Source organism: Solanum dulcamara, chromosome 11, assembly GCF_947179165.1.
Source record: "Solanum dulcamara chromosome 11, daSolDulc1.2, whole genome shotgun sequence".
In the NCBI taxonomy this organism is placed as follows: domain Eukaryota; kingdom Viridiplantae; phylum Streptophyta; class Magnoliopsida; order Solanales; family Solanaceae; genus Solanum; species Solanum dulcamara.
Window position 1 is genome coordinate 57775280 of NC_077247.1, and position 19747 is coordinate 57795026.

The 19747-nt window shown below is 34.4% G+C and overlaps 1 protein-coding gene, 1 long non-coding RNA gene and 1 pseudogene across 3 annotated transcripts; 2 read left to right on the top strand and 1 right to left on the bottom strand.

Moving 5' to 3' along the window:
- The first annotated feature begins 1353 nt into the window (after positions 1–1353).
- Positions 1354–7873, top strand: LOC129872300 (zeaxanthin epoxidase, chloroplastic). The gene is made up of 16 exons (XM_055947237.1): positions 1354–2112; positions 2672–2834; positions 2980–3054; positions 3251–3351; positions 3472–3587; positions 4290–4501; positions 5005–5096; positions 5322–5436; positions 5534–5637; positions 6142–6187; positions 6314–6378; positions 6479–6565; positions 7020–7074; positions 7160–7248; positions 7340–7424; positions 7519–7873. Exons 1-16 carry the CDS (start codon positions 1598–1600, stop codon positions 7612–7614), a joined length of 2016 nt encoding a protein of 671 aa, XP_055803212.1. The 5' UTR covers positions 1354–1597; the 3' UTR covers positions 7615–7873.
- A 4440-nt stretch (positions 7874–12313) lies between these two features.
- On the top strand, positions 12314–18902 carry LOC129874133 (zeaxanthin epoxidase, chloroplastic-like; annotated as a pseudogene).
- On the bottom strand, positions 17716–18555 carry LOC129874134 (uncharacterized). Of its 2 annotated transcripts, none has more exons than XR_008762840.1 (3): positions 18467–18555; positions 18206–18334; positions 17716–18059 (listed from the first exon to the last, which is right to left on the bottom strand). It is a non-coding gene; the product is annotated as an uncharacterized LOC129874134 (long non-coding RNA). The 2 variants fall into 2 exon arrangements; XR_008762841.1 differs by having other exon boundaries at positions 18446–18535.
- Positions 18903–19747: the final 845 nt, after the last annotated feature.

Below are 19747 nucleotides of genomic sequence, written 5' to 3' on the forward strand. Positions count from 1 at the left end.
CATCAGACTAAACCTCCGTGGAGCCTTCACCAGGTAACTCAGGACCTTGTTGGTATTTCCAAATTATTTGTTCGCTTTTCTTGCAGGCATGTATACAGGGAGGCAAACTACACTGCGGATGCTCTCTCCAAGCACAGTCACACTCTTACCACTCCAGGCCACTACACCACCCTTCAGCAGCTACCTCGTGGTACTCGAGGTTACTATATGCTAGATAGAGTCGGTCTGCCCAGCTTCAGACGGAGAAAGACCAAACGGATTAAAAAGCCTTCATGATCTACTATTTAGTGTTGCATCCTTGAATTGAGCACCCAATTGCAGTGTTTGTGATTTTCCATGTTATATCTTAGCCATGTTATTTGATGTTCATCGTCTATGCTAATTTTGTTGTATATATAGCATTTATGAGGATTCATCCCCATTTTTATTTAGATTTTTCCTTTATTTTATGTAAAGGGAGAGTCTCTCTAATTTATGCTTTCCTAGTTTCTTTGTATCGAGAGGAGTCATTTTCTTTAGGTGCATAGTTTCTAGGTTTTCTTTTCATGTGCTTGTATCGGGGATGAGTTGGCTGCCCTTAGTAGGATGGTCGGCTTATGAACCACCATAGGATTGGAGGTTAGGTCTATGTCCCCCTCCGTGTATTTTTCTGTTTTTTTATGTATAATACAGCTTGGGGGTGAGCGGCTCAACCCTTGGCCGCGCACGAGAGGTGGGAGCCTCGTGTAAGGTCTGTTCCCATTAAAAAAAAATAAAAAATGCTAAGCATAGAAAAGAACCTCACCCTAACCATAGTGAACACTGATTCAACAGAAATCATCAATATGCTTACTAATAGACACTTGCTTTTTGAAAATGCGATTTTGGAAACCGAACAATCCAAGGATGGTGCATGTGTATAGGGACCAAAATTGGGTAGCTGATGCCTTGGCTAAGAAAGGACTGCAGATGGAAGTTTTTGATGTTCCAACATTTTTTGAAGTTCCCTCAATGTGTGCGAATGAAGCTTATTAGACAGACATTATAGAAACTATTTTTAATAAAACAATTAAAATTAGAAACATTTTATTCCAGAGCCTGTGGCCCAAACTAATAACTAACTCATCCGCCCGCCCCCCCCCCCCCCCCCCCCCCCCCCCCCTCCCGGCGTTATCTTAATATAACTACTTCCTTGTGACCAAAAAAATAAAATTGTCAAACATCTGCCTCAGCTTAGCAACAATGACAAGCCACCTGGCCATAGAATCTGCATCATTGGTGCTGCTTCATGGACCATGGATTGGTTCTCAATCTTCCTCTGCCCCACCACCACCCCCCTCACTATCACCCACAAATTTTCACTTCCTTTTTCAGACGCCTCACTAACAAACTTTGGCTTAATTAAAAATTTCCATAAATCATCTCCCTGAAAATCATTCATTAGTTGTTTGGTTGTCAATCTTCCTTGCCCCACCACCACTCTCACTACGTCCCACAATTCCCACTTCCTTTGGCCTAATTAACAATTTCCCATAAATCTTCTTCACTTCTTCTTTTCACTGAATCATACATTGGAAGACGAACCCAAGTCTTTTCTTGAACTGGGTTCAAGTAAAACATGTATTCAGCTGTGTTTTACTCTTCAGTTCATCCTTCCACTTCAGTTTTTTCAAGAAAGCAGCTGCCTTTATTGATTTCCAAGGACTTTCCTGCAGAGTTGTATCATTCTTTACCTCGCAGGAGCTTGGAAAATGGGCATATCAAGAAGGTCAAAGGAGTAAAAGCCACACTAGCTGAAGCTCCGGTTACTAATACAGAGAAGAGTGGCTCTGGGGTTAACGGTGACTTGAAGGTTCCACAGAAGAAGTTGAAAGTACTTGTGGCGGGTGGTGGGATTGGAGGATTAGTTTTTGCTTTGGCAGCAAAGAAAAAGGGGTTTGATGTGTTGGTGTTTGAGAGGGATTTAAGTGCCATCAGAGGAGAGGGGCAATATAGAGGTCCGATTCAGATACAGAGCAATGCATTAGCTGCTTTGGAAGCAATTGATATGGATGTTGCTGAAGACATCATGAATGCTGGCTGCATCACTGGTCAAAGGATTAATGGCTTGGTTGATGGTATTTCTGGAAACTGGTAAATTCGCATCACCCTGATTTCTTTGTGCTAATTAGGTGCTTGTGGGACTTTTTCACTATCGTATTTTCTTTCTAAACCTGCTATGTTATGTTTTACTTGAGCCGATTGCTCTGTGTATGGTTTACTCTGATATGTTTTACTTGAGTCGACATCACAAGTCAGGGATAAGGTCTGCAAACACACCATCCTCCCCAAACCCCACTTGTGTGATTACACTTATAAGTTGTTGTAATTAAGTGCTTGTCTGAAGAGAAACTCTTCCTGTTATTTAACAGTAACAATCATACATAAGCTTTACTTAGGATAATCAAAGAAGATAATGAAAATTTTGAAATATTTAGTCTTTCAGAAAATTATACTGAAATTAGTAGAGGGAAAATAATTCATTTTAGTCAAAAGTTTGTTGAGCATAGTTGACAAACTTATTCCGGAAAAGGATCCATCTTTACCTTCAATCAGATTGATAAATTGGTCTCATTATTGTACGATCAGCTTTATTGTTAGAACAGTTCCTTTAGCTCTTGAACTGCACACAGTGACTATAGTTGGGTATCAGGTATTGCAAGTTTGATACGTTCACTCCAGCAGTGGAACGTGGACTCCCTGTGACAAGAGTCATCAGCCGCATGACTTTGCAGCAAATCCTTGCACGTGCTGTTGGGGAGGATACAATTATGAATGAAAGTAATGTTGTAGACTTTGAGGATGATGGGGAGAAGGTATCTGCTATTCTCAAAATATCAAGAAAGATTATAACTTTTGTTAGTTTCATTTAAGATTGTGTCGATCAGTGTCAACGGTAGCCAATTGTTGTGTGTTATTCATCAATGTTCATTATAGCTTCTCATGTTTGTGTGAAATCAGGTTACCGTGGTTCTTGAGAATGGACAACGATATACAGGTGATCTTCTGGTTGGTGCTGATGGCATAAGGTCTAAGGTATTCAAAATTAGTGTTATTCTATTTCCTTCTATTATTGCTACTTTGGTTAATTACAAGGATAGAGTAACTAGTTCATATGTTATTTTGAGATTGTGCTCCAGGTTAAAACATATGAGTCTGTATTGTACAGTGAGCCTTCGTTGGTTAATTCTATTTGGTCTAGAAGATCTCAAACATTGGTGTTTTATTGTAGGTACGAACTAATTTGTTCGGACCCAGTGAAGTTACTTACTCTGGCTACACTTGTTATACTGGAATTGCAGATTTTGTTCCTGCTGATATTGAGACAGTTGGGTATGATATTCTTTTTTATTGGATTGTGTTTTCCCTCTTCATGTCCTTATCACTGCTGATCCCATTATGCTCACGCCATGTTTTCATAGTAGAGGTTAAATTGAAATTTCTTTTCTGAAGGTACCGAGTGTTTTTGGGCCACAAACAGTACTTTGTTTCTTCAGATGTGGGTGGAGGCAAGATGCAGTGGTATGCATTTCACAATGAACCAGCTGGTGGTGTGGATGCTCCAAATGGTAAAAGTTTTAGCCCGCTTAAAACTATTTATAATAGTTCAGGATATAGAAGACGTTTTTGAAAGCTTGACTTGTTAAGTAGCATCAATTTAACCCAAGGGGTTTCGTAAGGATTTTTCCTTGTTGAGACCTGATTATAGTGTTGCAATAAGGTAAAGAAGAACTCAAGATTAGAATGAGATAGATTCAAAGTGCTGATTCGTGTAGAAACTAAAGTTTTGTAAGCAGTTGCACTCTAACTCATCTACTTAATTTCTGAGGAGTTTTAGAGAATGATGCACCACAATTCATTGTATCTACTCATAGATGTGAGGTCCTTACTTCACCACCGAAATTGTTTATTAACTTGTAGATGAAACTAAAAGATTGATGTTAACGTATAATTTATTAGAGAGGACATCTGATCGTGTAGTGTGAAAAACAAAGTCAAAACTGGTAAGGATTCAAGTAACATCAATACTTGCACAGCATTTTTTGTAGTCCCTTATGTCAGTGTAAAGAAGAATAGGGTCATTAGATTTTTACCTATTAGACCTCCAATATTCCTTTTTCACTCTTTGCCATATGTTTTGAAGAATTGAGTCTTCTCTTGCTCTTGTCCCCCTCCCTTGCCTGCAACCATTATAGAGGGAAAGGCATGTTAATATTTATAGTCGTTTTGTCATTACATTGGTTGTTAAATATTTTCTGTCCATGTTGCAGGTAAAAAGGAAAGATTGCTTAAAATTTTTGGGGGATGGTGCGACAATGTTATTGACCTATTAGTTGCCACAGATGAAGATGCAATTCTTCGTCGTGATATCTATGATAGACCGCCAACTTTTAGTTGGGGAAGAGGTCATGTTACATTGCTTGGGGACTCTGTCCATGCTATGCAGCCTAATTTGGGTCAAGGGGGGTGCATGGCCATAGAGGTACACTCTTTATATTAGCCTTTGTGCTCTCACTAAATTAATATGGCCTTATTGGTCGATTGTATCCCTTAGTCCCTTCTTGCTAAGAACTAAGAACATGGCTACTGAGGATAAAATCATGTAGGCCACAGTTCTTAGACATGTTTAGGGAGAGTATAGTTGAGAGAGCCTAAAAGTTTTTAGTGTAAAGTAAAAGTTGAGAACCTAAAAGTAAACTTGCTCAATGGTTATGTGGATACCTCTGGAATGTTATGAAATTTTTCTAGACCTTTATCATGAGAAGACATTTCTATATTTCTCTTCATCTACCTGTACTTTACATTGTTTCTGTTGTTATATTGGGGCAACATATTTGGAAAAAATTGGGTTGAATATGTCCATGTAAGTAAGCACCATGAACTGTAAACTGGATCTACTAGTGATCTCTGTGTATCGTCTTTGTCAAATACACGCAGTGTTGTTATGTTGTGTACGCCATTGAACTTTTCCTTTTACAACTACAGGATAGCTATCAACTAGCGCTGGAACTTGACAAAGCATGGAGCCGAAGTGCTGAGTCAGGAAGCCCTGTGGATATCATCTCATCTTTAAGGAGGTAATCCATTATTTATCGGCTCAAGTGCTGTATAGTGGTTGGTCGAGGACAGGTTGCAACTTCATGATAATTGAAAAGTCAATTGGAATTGGCTGAAGTCTTTAACTTCACCCTACCACCAGCCCTGAAAGTCTGCTTTAAATGCCTCAACTGAAGATGGATTGATTTGAACAGCTGTTGTTTCTGCCAGTTAGCTGATCCTTTTATGATTTCCGTTGTCCACAGCTATGAAAGTGCTAGAAAACTTCGAGTTGGAGTTATCCATGGACTGGCTAGAATGGCTGCAATCATGGCATCTACTTACAAGGCTTATCTTGGCGTCGGACTTGGTCCATTATCTGTATGGAAATCTGTTTATACTTGAATTTATGAGTAGCTAATTTGTCTGATTTAGCAGATCTCTTCTTATAGATATGGATATCTGTTATTTTTTGCAGTTTTTGACCAAATATAGGATACCACATCCTGGAAGAGTTGGTGGAAGAGTGTTTATCGACTTGGGAATGCCTCTGATGTTAAGCTGGGTTCTAGGAGGCAACGGGTAGGAATATGCAAACCTTTTCTTTCGTCAATATTTTAAACATGATCGTGGTTTCCTTATGTGATCAACCAATAGCTGGAGAGTAAAATTGTAAAGCCAAATATTTATTTTTGCTTCTGATGCTTCTTGCGGTGAACCCTGCCTTTCATTACAGTTCAATAGTTCATGATTGTTCTGTTGATTCTGTTTAGTCAGAACTTTTACTGGAAGTTGAACTTCTCGTCATCCTATCAGGGGAGACAAGAAATATTAGAAATTGACCCTTTCTATTGTTAGGGCATTGTCAATTGTCTAGCAATTGATTTGCTGTATTTTTCAGTATCTGGCACTAAACCCTTGAAGACCTTAGTTACCGTGAAGTCAAAGTGCCATCCTGCGAATCCTTTCTCAAAAAAAGAAAAAGAAAGAAAGTGTCAGAATGTGAATTTGAATCTATAATGAGTTTATTGGATTCTTGGAAGTTGATATACTATGTCGTTTGACTTGGCCTTCTTTTTCTTGCAGCGACAAGCTTGAAGGCAGAATACAACATTGCAGGCTATCTGAGAAAGTATGTAGCATAAGGAATTATTCACCCAGCACACGAGCACATAAAAAAATTGTGGTTTCCATTGTTACATAATTTACAAGTATGAATTTTATGGGAGTATTAATATACTGTATTGTTGTGATGAAGGCAAATGACCAATTGAGAAAATGGTTTGAAGATGATGATGCTTTAGAGCGTGCTACTGATGCAGAGTGAGTTTGAGGAGCATAATATTTACAAATTTCAGTTTTACGGCATTTCCTGTTTTGCTAGTTTGCTTGCTAAATTTGGTGCTTACTTTTTATCTTTCAGGTGGTTACTGTTACCTCCGGGGAATGGCACTTCTGCTTTAGAAGCTATTGTTTTAAGCAGAGACGAGGATATCCCTTGCACTATCGGGTATGCTTTAGGTTATGGCTTATTGATTTTAAGATTGTTCATAGCTGGCTGTTACGGCACAGAGTAATCTTCGTAATTGTTTTTGATTATATGAGCAAAATGGTTCTCTACTTCTAAAGATTTACAACATTTAATTGGTTCAATTCATTTTATTGGAAATGAACATTTAAGGCGCAGAGTCTTAAAGCTAACGCGAGATTTCTCTTTGTTTATGTGAACTCTTATTACTCAAATCTCTCGACATATGCATAATTATTCAAAGATCATGCTTTATGGTGCATCAATTGCAAATATCCCACCATCAATCTCATCTAATTAACATTGTATCCAATCCATGTGCATACTATCAAAACTGCGAAGCAGTCAGGAAATGAATGTCACTTGGCTGTAAATGGAGAATGTATTATGCTGTATTGTTTCATTGTAAGAGCCACTGACGGCCTTTTGGTTTCAGGTCCGTCTCACATACAAACATTCCTGGAAAATCAATAGTTGTACCTTTGCCACAGGTGATTGCCATATGATTCTATAGCTAAGCAGACATTCTACTGGTGAATGCATGATTAGATGGTCAAATTTCTTTTTTAATCTCAGGTGTCTGAAATGCACGCCCGGATATCCTGCAAAGACGGAGCATTTTTTGTAACTGATTTACGAAGTGAACATGGCACCTGGGTTACAGAGTAAGCTCCATATGTTTCTGTATGCAACTCTACTATTAGATATCACACTTTATGAAGGACAAAAAATAACGATTGTTCTGCGTTTATGTAGTAATGAAGGCAGAAGATACCAGGTGTCTCCAAACTTCCCTACACGTTTTCATCCATCAGATGTTATCGAATTTGGTTCTGATAAGGTGAGATTCATCAAACAAACCTTCCATGATATGCTTTACACGAAGCGTTGGCGTTAGCATTATTCATTTAAATCTGTTTCTTTATATTGTGCAGGCAGCATTTCGTGTGAAGGCAATGAAATTTCCTCCAAAAACTACTGAAAGGAAGGAAGAGCGCAAAGCAGTGGGGGCAGCGAAGGGCTTGAGCTGATATAAACGGGAAATGTACAGCATTTTATAGCAACATTTAAGCGTAGCTCATTTTGTATATTGTAGGTTTTAGAAGATTGATAAACAAAAAACCATGCAAAAAAATACACGGATTATTTGGCTTTCTCAGGAGAAAGTCATGTTCATTGTTTCTCTCTACCAGTGCTAAAAATATGCTGCTCTCTATGTAGACATTAGGACCAATATATGTTACTCATTATTGATTATTGTGATTTATAATACATTTTTAGATGATACTATATTACTCTTGTTGTCCCAATATATGTGGCATGATAGAGGTTTGAGAGTCAATTAATTTTTTTTGTCTTTTAAATATTCTAAGTTGTTGACTTTATAATACTTTATGTCATTTTCAAATAAGATATATTACTCTTTTTATCTCAATTTATGTGACATTTCAAATAATATGTTAATTATTGTGATTTATAATTTTTTTAGTCATTTTAAATGTTACTTTCCTTTGTTGTTAATCGAATTTTTTATATATCTTTTTAAATATTTAAAATTGCTAATTATTATATTTTTACGTAATTTTAAATATATAACAGATTGGATAAAAATAAAATAAATAAATTAAAATAGATAAAAGTAGAGACGACCAAATCACTTCTCTATTATGTTTTACGATTAAATATTAATTAATGAATTAGTAATTAATATTTCGAAACATGACCTGCCAAAAAGTAAAGTAGATTTTTTGGGGAATTCGTGTTAATTATCATTTTTTTAATCTTTTTTTTAATTTACAAAAATTTCTGAAAAATATGATAATTTAGATACATTAATTAGAATTTTTATGTATCAACAGATAATATTTAAAATATAAAACATTAAATATAAAAATAATTTATGAACAAAATTAATAACGAATTAAAGGACCCATAAATGTTAAAGCAAACTCACACAAATGTGAAGAAAAAACAAAAAAAAAAAAAGATAACCCACATGTAAGCATAATCAGCGAGAAAATAGGTCAAAAACAATCGACGTGTTGTTTTTTTATGTCCAGGGAAAAGAAGGTACACATAAAGCATTGAAATACAATCCCTTTAAAGCCTTTTATATAATTAAAGTAAATACAATTATCCTACATCATAAATTTCTTTTATATATTTCGTAATTCAATTTTAAGATTTGGCTGCTATTTTAATTTTTCTCTCCCTGGGACTTGTATCATAGTTATACTCCAATCCCAAAGTTTATGTTAGCAGTTGAGCTGTATATCTTGAGATGGGGGGGTGTCTTTGGTACGAAGGAAAATATACAAGATATATATGACCGGCTATTTGCTATACCCATCAGAAGGACGGTCCTCACCCCAAATACAAGTTCCTTCTACGAGACTACACAAACAGCTCAATTTTCCCACATGTCCAATTTTCCATTTTTCATATCAGAACTGCATAATTTTTTTACTCGAGGGAGTTTGAACTTTGAAGTGTCAAAAGCAGGCACCAGGTTAATCAAGGGCATTTTGGTCCATTTTTACTAACTTTTGTGCATTTTTGGCTTTCTCTGGGCTTAAGTATTTTGTTGTGGATTTTGAATGACAAACATATCTTTTCCCACATGGCCTACCTATTGTGGTAAAATAGACTATTGGCTGAAGAAGTACATTATTGAAGTATTTTGTTGTGGATTGGGAATAACAAATCGTTTGCCATTAGTATTTTGGTAAAATGTGCTAAATTAGACTATAGGCTGAAGAAGTACATTATTGTAGCTGTCATAAAGATTTTTGTGTCCTTCACTAGTTTGCCCTTTGCGTAGATTGCCCACAACTTTCTTATACTTGTTCACTTTTATTTGTCTACTATTTTAAAATTAAATTTTTATTTTTGCTAATTATTTTTAACATTTCCATAAAAAACATATTTTTTTTAATCTTTTGCTCTTAATATTAATTACTTAATCTTTAATCATATCTGTTTTGGCATCTAAGGACACTTTGGTCAATTTTCTGTGATTTCTTCATTTTAATTAGTTTATATTATTTTTTTAGTTTTTTATATATTTAAAAATTAGGTAAAAAATATTATAAATCACGATAATTAACAAATTAAAATATTTAAAAGACATGTAAAAACAATTGGTTTACTCTTGAAATTTTATTTGTGCCACATAAATTGGGACAAAGAGAGTAATATTTATTATTTGAAAATTAGTAAAATGTATTATAAATTATAATAATTAATAACTTAAAATATTAAAACTAATACGACTCTCTAAATTCAAAACATATAAAAAAATTGATTGACTCTTGAAATTATATTTATATCACATAAATTCAAATAAATAAAATAATATATATTATTAAAAATTACATAAAAAATTAAATTATAATAATTAATAATTTAAAATATTTAAATCTCTAAATTTAATTTTTATCACATAAAATAAGACAGGAAAAAACTAATACGAACTCCTATATCTAGTTGTAGGTAATAAGGGAAGTGACACCGACAGTCAAATCCAACGATATGTCCTTTCTCAACATATTTATAGATGCGGACTCTTTTAAACCTTTTCTTTTTTTGGAAGGGGGTTGTGATAACAATATGGTGACCATATAAATTAGGAAAAATGATGCGGATAAGTAAATGTATATTAAGTTAATATTGCTATAGTTTAAATTAATTATGGCTTGCAGTAAATATCTAGCTGTAATTATAGTTTGAGTTTGTATATTTCGCGCGATTATACATTTGAGTTTTGTATAATTCGCGCGATTTATACAAACGCTATGCACGAATTGAATTGTAATGCGAAATACAAAAAATACTACAAATTATATAGCGAATTATACAAATATTGTGCATGAATTGTATAGTGAAATATACAAACGATATACAAAAACTGCATATTGTATAGCGGATTATACAAATGTATACAAGTGCTGCATGAATTATACAAACGCTGCTATAACTATAGCTACGAATTATAATTAGCAAACTAGCTATGGAGTATAATTAAGATACTTTTGAGTGGCTATATGCGAAAATTCTCCTATAAATTACTCACTCTCCCTTTTTTTTTACTCATTCATTATTTAAAAAGAAAATTTTATTTTTATTTATCAATTTTAACATATCAAGAAATGATAAATATTTTTCATATTTTATTCTTATTATTAATTATTTATTTCCTATATGACTTTTCAAAATCCAATAATAAACATTAATTAATAAGTATAATGTGATAAAATAATCATGTTATAATTATTTTTTAATTAGTATGTCGAATCGAAATATGAGTAAAATCTATGGTAATTTGATGGTCAACCTGTAATTACACAAATTTATGATAGATACATTGGAGTGTTTCGTATGGCTGAGGTAAAGAAAGTTACCCGTTTGATATTAAAAAATTAGTGACAAAAAAAATTGTTATGCACAGACATAATATTTATTCACAAAGTTATTTTTCAAGTTGTGTTGACTAAATAATTTTAATTTTTTGTCGAAAATATTTATTTAAAATGCTTGAATTACTAATATGGTGGGTGTTTGGACATTTTTTAATCTTTAACTTACATTACTTTCCAATCAAATCTTTCATCATTATCCACGTAAAAATGCTTGAATCACTAATTATACGGTGGGAGTTTGAACAATTTTTAGTCTTAACTTACATTATTTTCCAATCAAATCTTTCATCATTATCCACATAATAAAAATGCTTCAATCACTAATACGGTGGGTGTTTGAACAATTTTCAGTCTTAACTTACATTATTTTTCAATCAAATCTTTCATCATTATCCACATAAAAATATATATAATTAATTTTAAAATCTTGAAATATAAATTTCTATAGTTGATCTTCAAAGTGAATATCTATAATTTTTAAAGAGAATTATCATTTATTTTTATTTATGATAATCACACAAACTGTATAGTATAACGTAAGTATGTCCATATGCATATTATCAAAAGTTGGAGGAATATTTTCGTACTCCATCCATATATGAGATAATTTGTCCTCTTTACTTCCTTTTTTGTTACAACTAACACATTCTTTCTTTTCATGTATTATTAGGAACAACAACAACAACAACAACCCAGTGAAATCCCACACTGTGGGGTCTGGGGAGGGTAGAGTGTACGCAGACCTGACTCCTACCAATGTAGGACGGCTGTTTCCGATTCATGTATTATTAGGAAATAAAATAATATTTCAATTGTCAAAAAATATCAGCAAAAAGTATACTTTTGAATGGCTTAAAAAAATCTAATAAATTAAAATAGAAACAACATGAGTCGAACGAACGTGTAATTAAAATGGCTACTAGTAGAACCCACAAGGTAAGAAAAAAGCTAAGTAACAAATAAATGCAGTGAGAGATGAGAAACCCAAGTGATACAAATAGGGCCCAAGTAACATGAGCTGGTTCATCAGCAAAAAGAGTACGTTTCATGCAGCAATAAAGTACGATATTCTTAATTAAGACGCTCAAGTTGTTGAAAAATACAAATACAATGGCTAACAACCATGCAAAAGAAAAACGAATCAAACAAACTAATTTACTATTAACAAATAAACAAATTTCTACCATCACAACAGTTGATATAAATTAGCAGTAAATTCAACTTTCTTGTCCCACCAACACCCTCACTTACTTTGGGCTAATTAACAATTTTCTTCACTGAATCATGCATTGGAAGAGAAACCCAACTAGTCATTTCTTGAACTGAGATGTATTCATACAGTTCAGGTTTTTCAAGAAAGCAGCTGCCTTTACTGATTTCCAAGGACTTTCCTGCAAGAGTTGTATCATTCTTTACCTTGCAGGAGCTTGAAAAATGGACATATCAAGAAGGCCAAAGGAGTAAAAGGTAGACTAGATGAAGCTCCTACAGAGAAGAGTAGGGCCGGGTCTGGGGTCAATGGTGACTTGAAGAAGAAGTTGAAAGTAGTTGTGGCGGGAGGTGGGATTGGAGGGTTAGTTTATGCTTTGGCAGCAAAGAAAAAGGAGTTTGATATGTTGGTATTTGAGAAGGATTTTTAAGTGCCATCAGAGGAGATGGGCAATATAGAAGTCCAATTCAGTTACAGAGCAATGCATTGGCTGCTTTGGAAGCAATTGATATGGATGTTGCTGAAGACATCATGAATGCTGCTTGCATCACTGGTCAAAGGATTAGTCGCTTGGTTCATGGTATTTCTGGTAACTGGTAAATTCACATCACTCTCATTTCCTTGTGCTAATTAAGTGCTTGTCTCGCTTTTTCACTTCTGTATTTAATTTTCTTTGAGATAATATCTTCACAGCTCTTTTTATAGAAATTTATTCAATTTTAAATTTTGATTTTTAATTTAAAAGGCACTCAATTATACATATTCGAAGAATCTAATTCAAACACACAATTTGCAAGATTATTGAATTTATTTTATTAGTCAAAAAGTGTAATTACATACAAAGACGTATTACATCATATAAAGCCACAATTTATAATTCAGTGACGAAGTCAGAAATTTCACTAAGGATGTCAAAGATCTAATATATATGTATGAAAAATATTTTTTGTTCTATATATTTCGTACAATTTTCTATATACATAATATAATTTTTCGACGAACCGTGTCCAATTGGCCACCCTGACTTATATGTGGCTATGTCACTGCTATAATTGCGTACCTATTGTAGAAGTTTGTTCGATATTTGAAGAAAAAATCTTTACAAGAATCGAGGAATTAGAAAAGGAAGAAGGAAGACAGTTCTTTTTCTTTCTGTTTTTGTGATGAAAAAATATGTTGTGTCTTTTCCATTTTATAATTCTAAAAGGACATAACTTTTTAAATAGTCGTGTCTCTTTCTTTTAATTAATAAATAAATAAATAATAATTATATATTAGTTATTTATTAATATGAATCTGGATTGACTCACATGGATGACTTGATCTAATTTTCATCGGTTCTTCTTAGAAAGTTATTCAACTATAAATGTTTTATTGATAAAGTCACTCAACCTATTTAATTAATTTTTTCAATAAAATTTATTGGTATTAAATAATTTCTTATTTAAAACTAAAATTTAAGAAATAAAAAAATCATTTAAATTATTAATGACCTACGCACTTCACCTGATCCGCTAAAAATATAATAGTGGCTTTTTTATTTTACCCTTTTTCCCTTAATTATTCTCGTTTATTAAACCCCTCCTCTGCGTTTTATTTTTCATCCTCAACTTTCTGCCTCTTTTTCCCTTCTCTTAGTTAGGCATCTCAATTTCAATTTCTCTGTAAAGTAGGGACTGTGAAGGCAAAAAAAAAAAAAAAAGACAATGGAGCTTTCAGCTTCGTGCGATCGGACGGGAGTCGGGACCATCGAAACTTGACCCAGAAGCCCCACTGATTGAAAACCAATTCTTGATCGATACAGACAAAAACATTATTTAATCACACCATCCTCCCCCGACCAAATTGATATGTTGTTGTAATTATATTCTTGTCCGTAGAGAGACTCTTAGTGTTATTTAATGGTAACGATTATAAATAAGTTTTTACTTGTGATAATTGAAGAAATTAATGAATTGAAAAATTATATTGAAATTAGTAGAGGGAAAATAATTCATCTAGTCAAAAATTTATTGACTCATAGTTGTCCAACCCGTCTTTATCTTGAATCAGATTGATGAATGGGTGTCTTTATTATATGAGCAGAAGAGTTTGTTTAGTTCTTGAATTGCACACAGTGACAATAATTGGATATCAGGTTTTGCAAATTTGATACGTTCACTCCAGCAGTGGGACAAGAGTCATCAGCCGCATGACTTTGCAAAAGATCCTTGCACGTGCTGTTGGGGAGGATATAATTATGAATGGAAGTAATGTTGTAGACTTTGAGGACGATGGAGAGAAGGTATATGCTATTCTCAACATATCAAGAATGTTAGATTCATTTAAAATTGTGTCGATTAGTGCCAACAGTAGCTAATTGTTGTGTCTTACTAATCAATTTTCATTATAGCTTCTCATGTTTGTGTGAAATCAGGTTACTGTGGTTCTTGAGAATGGACAACGATATACAGGTGATCTTCTGGTTGGTGCTGATGGCATAAGGTCTAAGGTATTCAAAATCAGTCTCATTCTATTTCCTTCTACTTTGGTTAATTACAAAGATAGAGTAACTTGTTCATATGTTACTTTGAGATTTTGGCCCAGGTTAAAAGAAATATGACTCTGTATTGTGCTGTGAAAGTGTTGGTTAATTCTACTTAGTTTAGAAGATCTCAAACATTGGCGTTTTATTATAGGTACGGACTAATTTGTTCGGACCCAGTGAAGCTACTTACTCTGGCTACACTTTCTATACTGGAGTTACAGATTTTGTTCCTGCTGATATTGAGATAGTTGGGTATGATATTATTACTTATCGGATTGTTTTTTCCCTCTTCATATCCTTATCTCTGCTGGTCCCCTTATGCTCACGCTATGTTTTCATATTAAAGGTTAAATGGAGATTTCTTTTCTCAAGGTTCCGAGTCTTTTTGGGCCACAAGCATTACTTTGTTTCTTCAGATGTGGGGGTAGGCAAGATACAGTGGTATGCATTTCTCAATGAACCAGCTGGTGGTGTGGATGCTCCAAACGGTAAAATTTTAGGCTGCTTAAAACTATTTATTATAGTTCAGGATATAGGCGAACTTACTAGAAGACGTTTTTGAATGCTTTACTTATTAAGTAACGTCAATTTAACTTAAGGGGTTTCTTGAGGATTTTTTATTGTTGAGACCTGATTATAATGTTGCAATAAGGTAAAGAAGAACTCAAAATTCGAATAAGATAGATTCAATGAATTATGAGTTGGAAAGTTTTGAATTGAAGTCCAGAATCTACTTAATATCTGAAGAGTTTCAGAGAATGATGCCACCACAATTGTTTGTATCTACTTATATATGTGAGGTCCTTACTTCACCACAGAAATTGTTATTAACTTGTAGGTGAAAGGCATGTCTTATTATATCGTTGTAGTAGTACCAGTTTGGATAGAAGAATCACAAACTTTTGGGGGTTAGCGCTGCATGAGATGTGTATGTTATCATGACAATTTAAATTGCCACTATGATGCTCAAGAGGTTGGGAAATATTTGTAGTCATCCGGTCATTACACTGTCTGTTCAATATTTTATCCGTTCATCTGCAGGTAAGAAGGAAAAAATGCTTAAAATATTTGGGGTATGGTGCGACAATGTTATAGACCTATTAGTTGCCACAGATGAAGTTGGAATTCTTCGTCGTGACATCTATGATAGACCGCCAACTTTTAATTGGGGAAGAGGTCGTGTTACATTGCTTGGGGACTCTGTCCATGCTATGCAGCCTAATTTGGGTCAAGGGGGATGCATGGCCATAGAGAGGTACACTCTTTATATTAGCCTTTGAGACTTCACTTAATTAATATGGCATTATTGGTCGATTGTATCCCTTAATTTCCTCTTGTTAAGAACTAAGAAGCAGGGCTATAAAATCATGCAGGCCACAATTCTTATGTGGTCATGTTTAGGGAGAGTGTAGTTGACATGCAGAAACTAAACATTTTTAGCGTAAAGCAAAAGTTGAGAACCTAAAAGTACAAACTTAGTCAATGGTTATGGAGATACCTCTGCGATGTTATAAAGTTTATCTAGACCTTTATCATAACAAGACATTTATATGTTTGTCTCCATCAACCTGTACTTCACATTGTTTCTGTAAATATGGATAACATATTTGGAAAAAAATTGGGTTACATTTGTTCATGTGAGTAAGAATCATGAAGTTTAAACTGGATCATCTAGTGTTCTCTGTGTATCGTCTTTGTCAAATACACATATTATTGAAAGGTTGTGTACACCACTAAACTTTTTCTCATACGACTACAGGATAGCTATCAACTCGCACTGGAACTTGACAAAGCATGGACCCGAAGTTCTGAGTCGGGAAGCCCAGTGGATATCATCTCATCTTTAAGGAGGTAATTCATTATTTGTTGGCTCAAGTGTTGTATAGTGGTTGGTCAAGTACACGTTGCAACTTCATGATAATTGAAAAGTCATTTGAAATTGGCTAAAATCTTAACTTCACCCTACCACCAGCCCAGAAAGCCTGCTTTAAATGCCTCAACTGAAGATGGATTGATTTGAACAACTATTGTTTCTGCAGTTAGCTGATCCTTTTATGATTTCCCTTATCCACAGATATGAATGTGCTAGAAAACTTCGAGATGGAGTTATCCACGGACTGACTAGAATGGCTGCAATCATGGCATCTGCTTACAAGGCTTATCTTGGCATCGGACTTGGTCCATTATCAGTATGGAAATTTGTCTATTCTAGAAATATGAGTAGCTAATTTGTCTGAGCAGTTTTTGACCAAATATAGGATACCACATCCTGGAATAGTTGGTGCAAAAGTATTTATTGACTTGGGAATGCCTCTCATATTAAGTTGGGTTATAGGAGGCAAAGGGTAGGCATATGAAAGCCTTTCTTGCTTCAATTTCTTAAACATGATCTTGGATTCCTTATGTGTTCAGCCAATAGCTGGAAAGTAAAATTGCAAAGCCAAATATTTAAAGCTTCAAATTAATCTTTCTTTTTTTTTTGGTGGGGGTGGATAGGAGGGGGGTGGGTGTTTGGTGTGGGTAGGGGGGAGAGGAGGAGGGAATTAGTAGTTGAGCTTTTCCTCATCTTTTCAGGGACAAAAGAAATACCTTGGATGTTGATATACTACGTCGTTTCACACGGCTTTTTTTCTTTCAGTGACAAGCTTGAAGGCAGAATACAACATTGCAGGCTATCTGAGAAAGTATGTAGCATAATTTACTGTATTGTGGTGATGAAGGCAAATGATCAATTCAGAAAATGGTTTGAAAATGATGATTCTTTAGAGCATGCTATTGATGCATAGTGAGTTTGACAAGCATAACATTTACAAATTTCATTTTTACGTATATCCTGTTTTTCTAGTTTGCTTGGTAACTTTGATGCTTACTTTTTATCTATCAGGTGGTTACTGTTACCTCCGGGGAATGGTACTTCTGCTTTAGATGCTATTGTTTTAAGCAGATATGAGGATATCCCTTGCACTATCGGGTATGCTTTTAGGTTATGGTTTATTGGATCTAAGATTGTTCATAGCTGGCTGTTGCGTCTTTGGCGCAGAGTAATTTTCGTTATTGTTTGGTTTATATAAGCAAAATGGTTCACTACTTCTAAAGATTTACAACATTTAAATGGTTCAAGTCATTTTATTGGAAATGAGGATTTAAGGCAGAGTCTAAAGCTAACACGAGATTTCTCTTTCTTAATCTGAACTCTTATTACTTAGCTCTCCATGTATGCATAATTATTCAAAAATAATGCATTATGGTGCATCAATTGCAAATATCTCACCATCAATCTCCTCTAATTAACATATCCAATCCATGTGCATACTATCAAAACTGCGAAACATACAGGAAATGAATGTCACTTGGCTATAAAGGGAGAATTTATAATGTGAAATTGTTTCATTGTAAGAGCCACTGACGAAATTTTGGTTTCAGGTCTGTCACACACACAAACATTCTTGGAAAATCAATAGTAGTACCTTTGCCACAGGTGATTGTCATATGATTCTATAGCAAAGTATCATGGACATTCTGCTGGTGAATGCATATTGATTGAATTGTCAAATTTCTTTTTAATCTCAGGTGTCTGAAATGCACGTCCGGATATCCTGCAAAGACGGAGCATTTTTTGTAACTGATTTACGAAGTGAACATGGTACATGGGTTACAGAGTAAGTTCCATGTGTTCCTGTATACAACTCCACTATTAGATATCGCACTTTATGAAAGACAAAAATAACCATTGTTCTGCGTTATGTAGTAGTGAAGGCAGAAGATATCGGGTGTCCCCAAATTTCCCTACACGTTTTCATCCATCAGATGTTATCGAATTTGGTTCACATAAAGTGAGATTCATCAAGAAATCTTCCCTGATCTGCTTTACACAAAGCATTGGCGTTAGCATTATTCATTTAATCTGTTTGTTCATGATGTGCACTGTGCAGGCAGCATTTCGTGTAAAGGCAATGAAATTTCCTGCTGGAAGGAAGGAAGAGCGCGAAGCAGTGAGGGCAGCGTAAAGCTTGACCTGATATAAAGGAGAAATTATACAGCATTTTATAGCAAACATCAGACATTGAGCAATTAAAGCCTAGCTAATTTTGTATACGGTAGGTTTTATAACATTGATAAACAAAGCATCATTGATATTCCACATGACCTAGTGATTAACGTTAATTTAGCCTACGAGTGAAACAGTGCCTAAGGGTTTTAAATGCTAAATTAGCCTACGAGTGAAACATGTCGCCTAACATGTTTCAATGAAGTAAAAACAACACGTAAAGAACACACTGTTTTTACGTGCAAAGACCCCCGCTAACAAAGTGGAAAAAACCATAACCTATACCTCTATATGATTTACTCCCAACTTTACTAAACCACAATGAGCCTTCCAACAAAAGATTACAAACCTATGTAACCAAATAAATTATAAACTCTAATTCCTAACAACACAAACATCCCAAGGTATGTGTTCCTAAGTCTCCGAGTTTCCCCAACTTGAAATTAAAATCCTAATTCAATTTATATCTCACTGAAACTAAGGATTCATCAAAAATCAAATACAAAGAAAAATTTCTAGAACATAAACTCTGTAATAAGACCTGGTTATTCAATTGCCTTTTTTGCTCTATAAGTGCATAAATATTCCGGATAACTTACCTCTATTTAAGCACAACTCTTGATGGAGTTATTCTTCAGTTCAAACTGCACATTGACTCGAACTCTCTTCAATTAGAGTTCTACTCCAGGTGAGACTCCTTCTTCAATTCAAACTCCTTGCCTCTTTCGACTCTTCTTCAAATCAAACTCCTTGATTCTTTTTTATTGTAACTCCAACTCTTCAATTCAGTACTCACTTGAAGAGTTCTACTTCAAGTGAAACTCCTTCTTCAACTCAAATTCCTTGCCTCTTTAGACTCGTTCTTCAAATCAAGTTCATTGAGTTTTTTCGTGTTGTCAACAAACTCCCAACTCTTCAATTCATCACATATTTGTTTCCTTGAGTTTTATCGCGAAGTTAG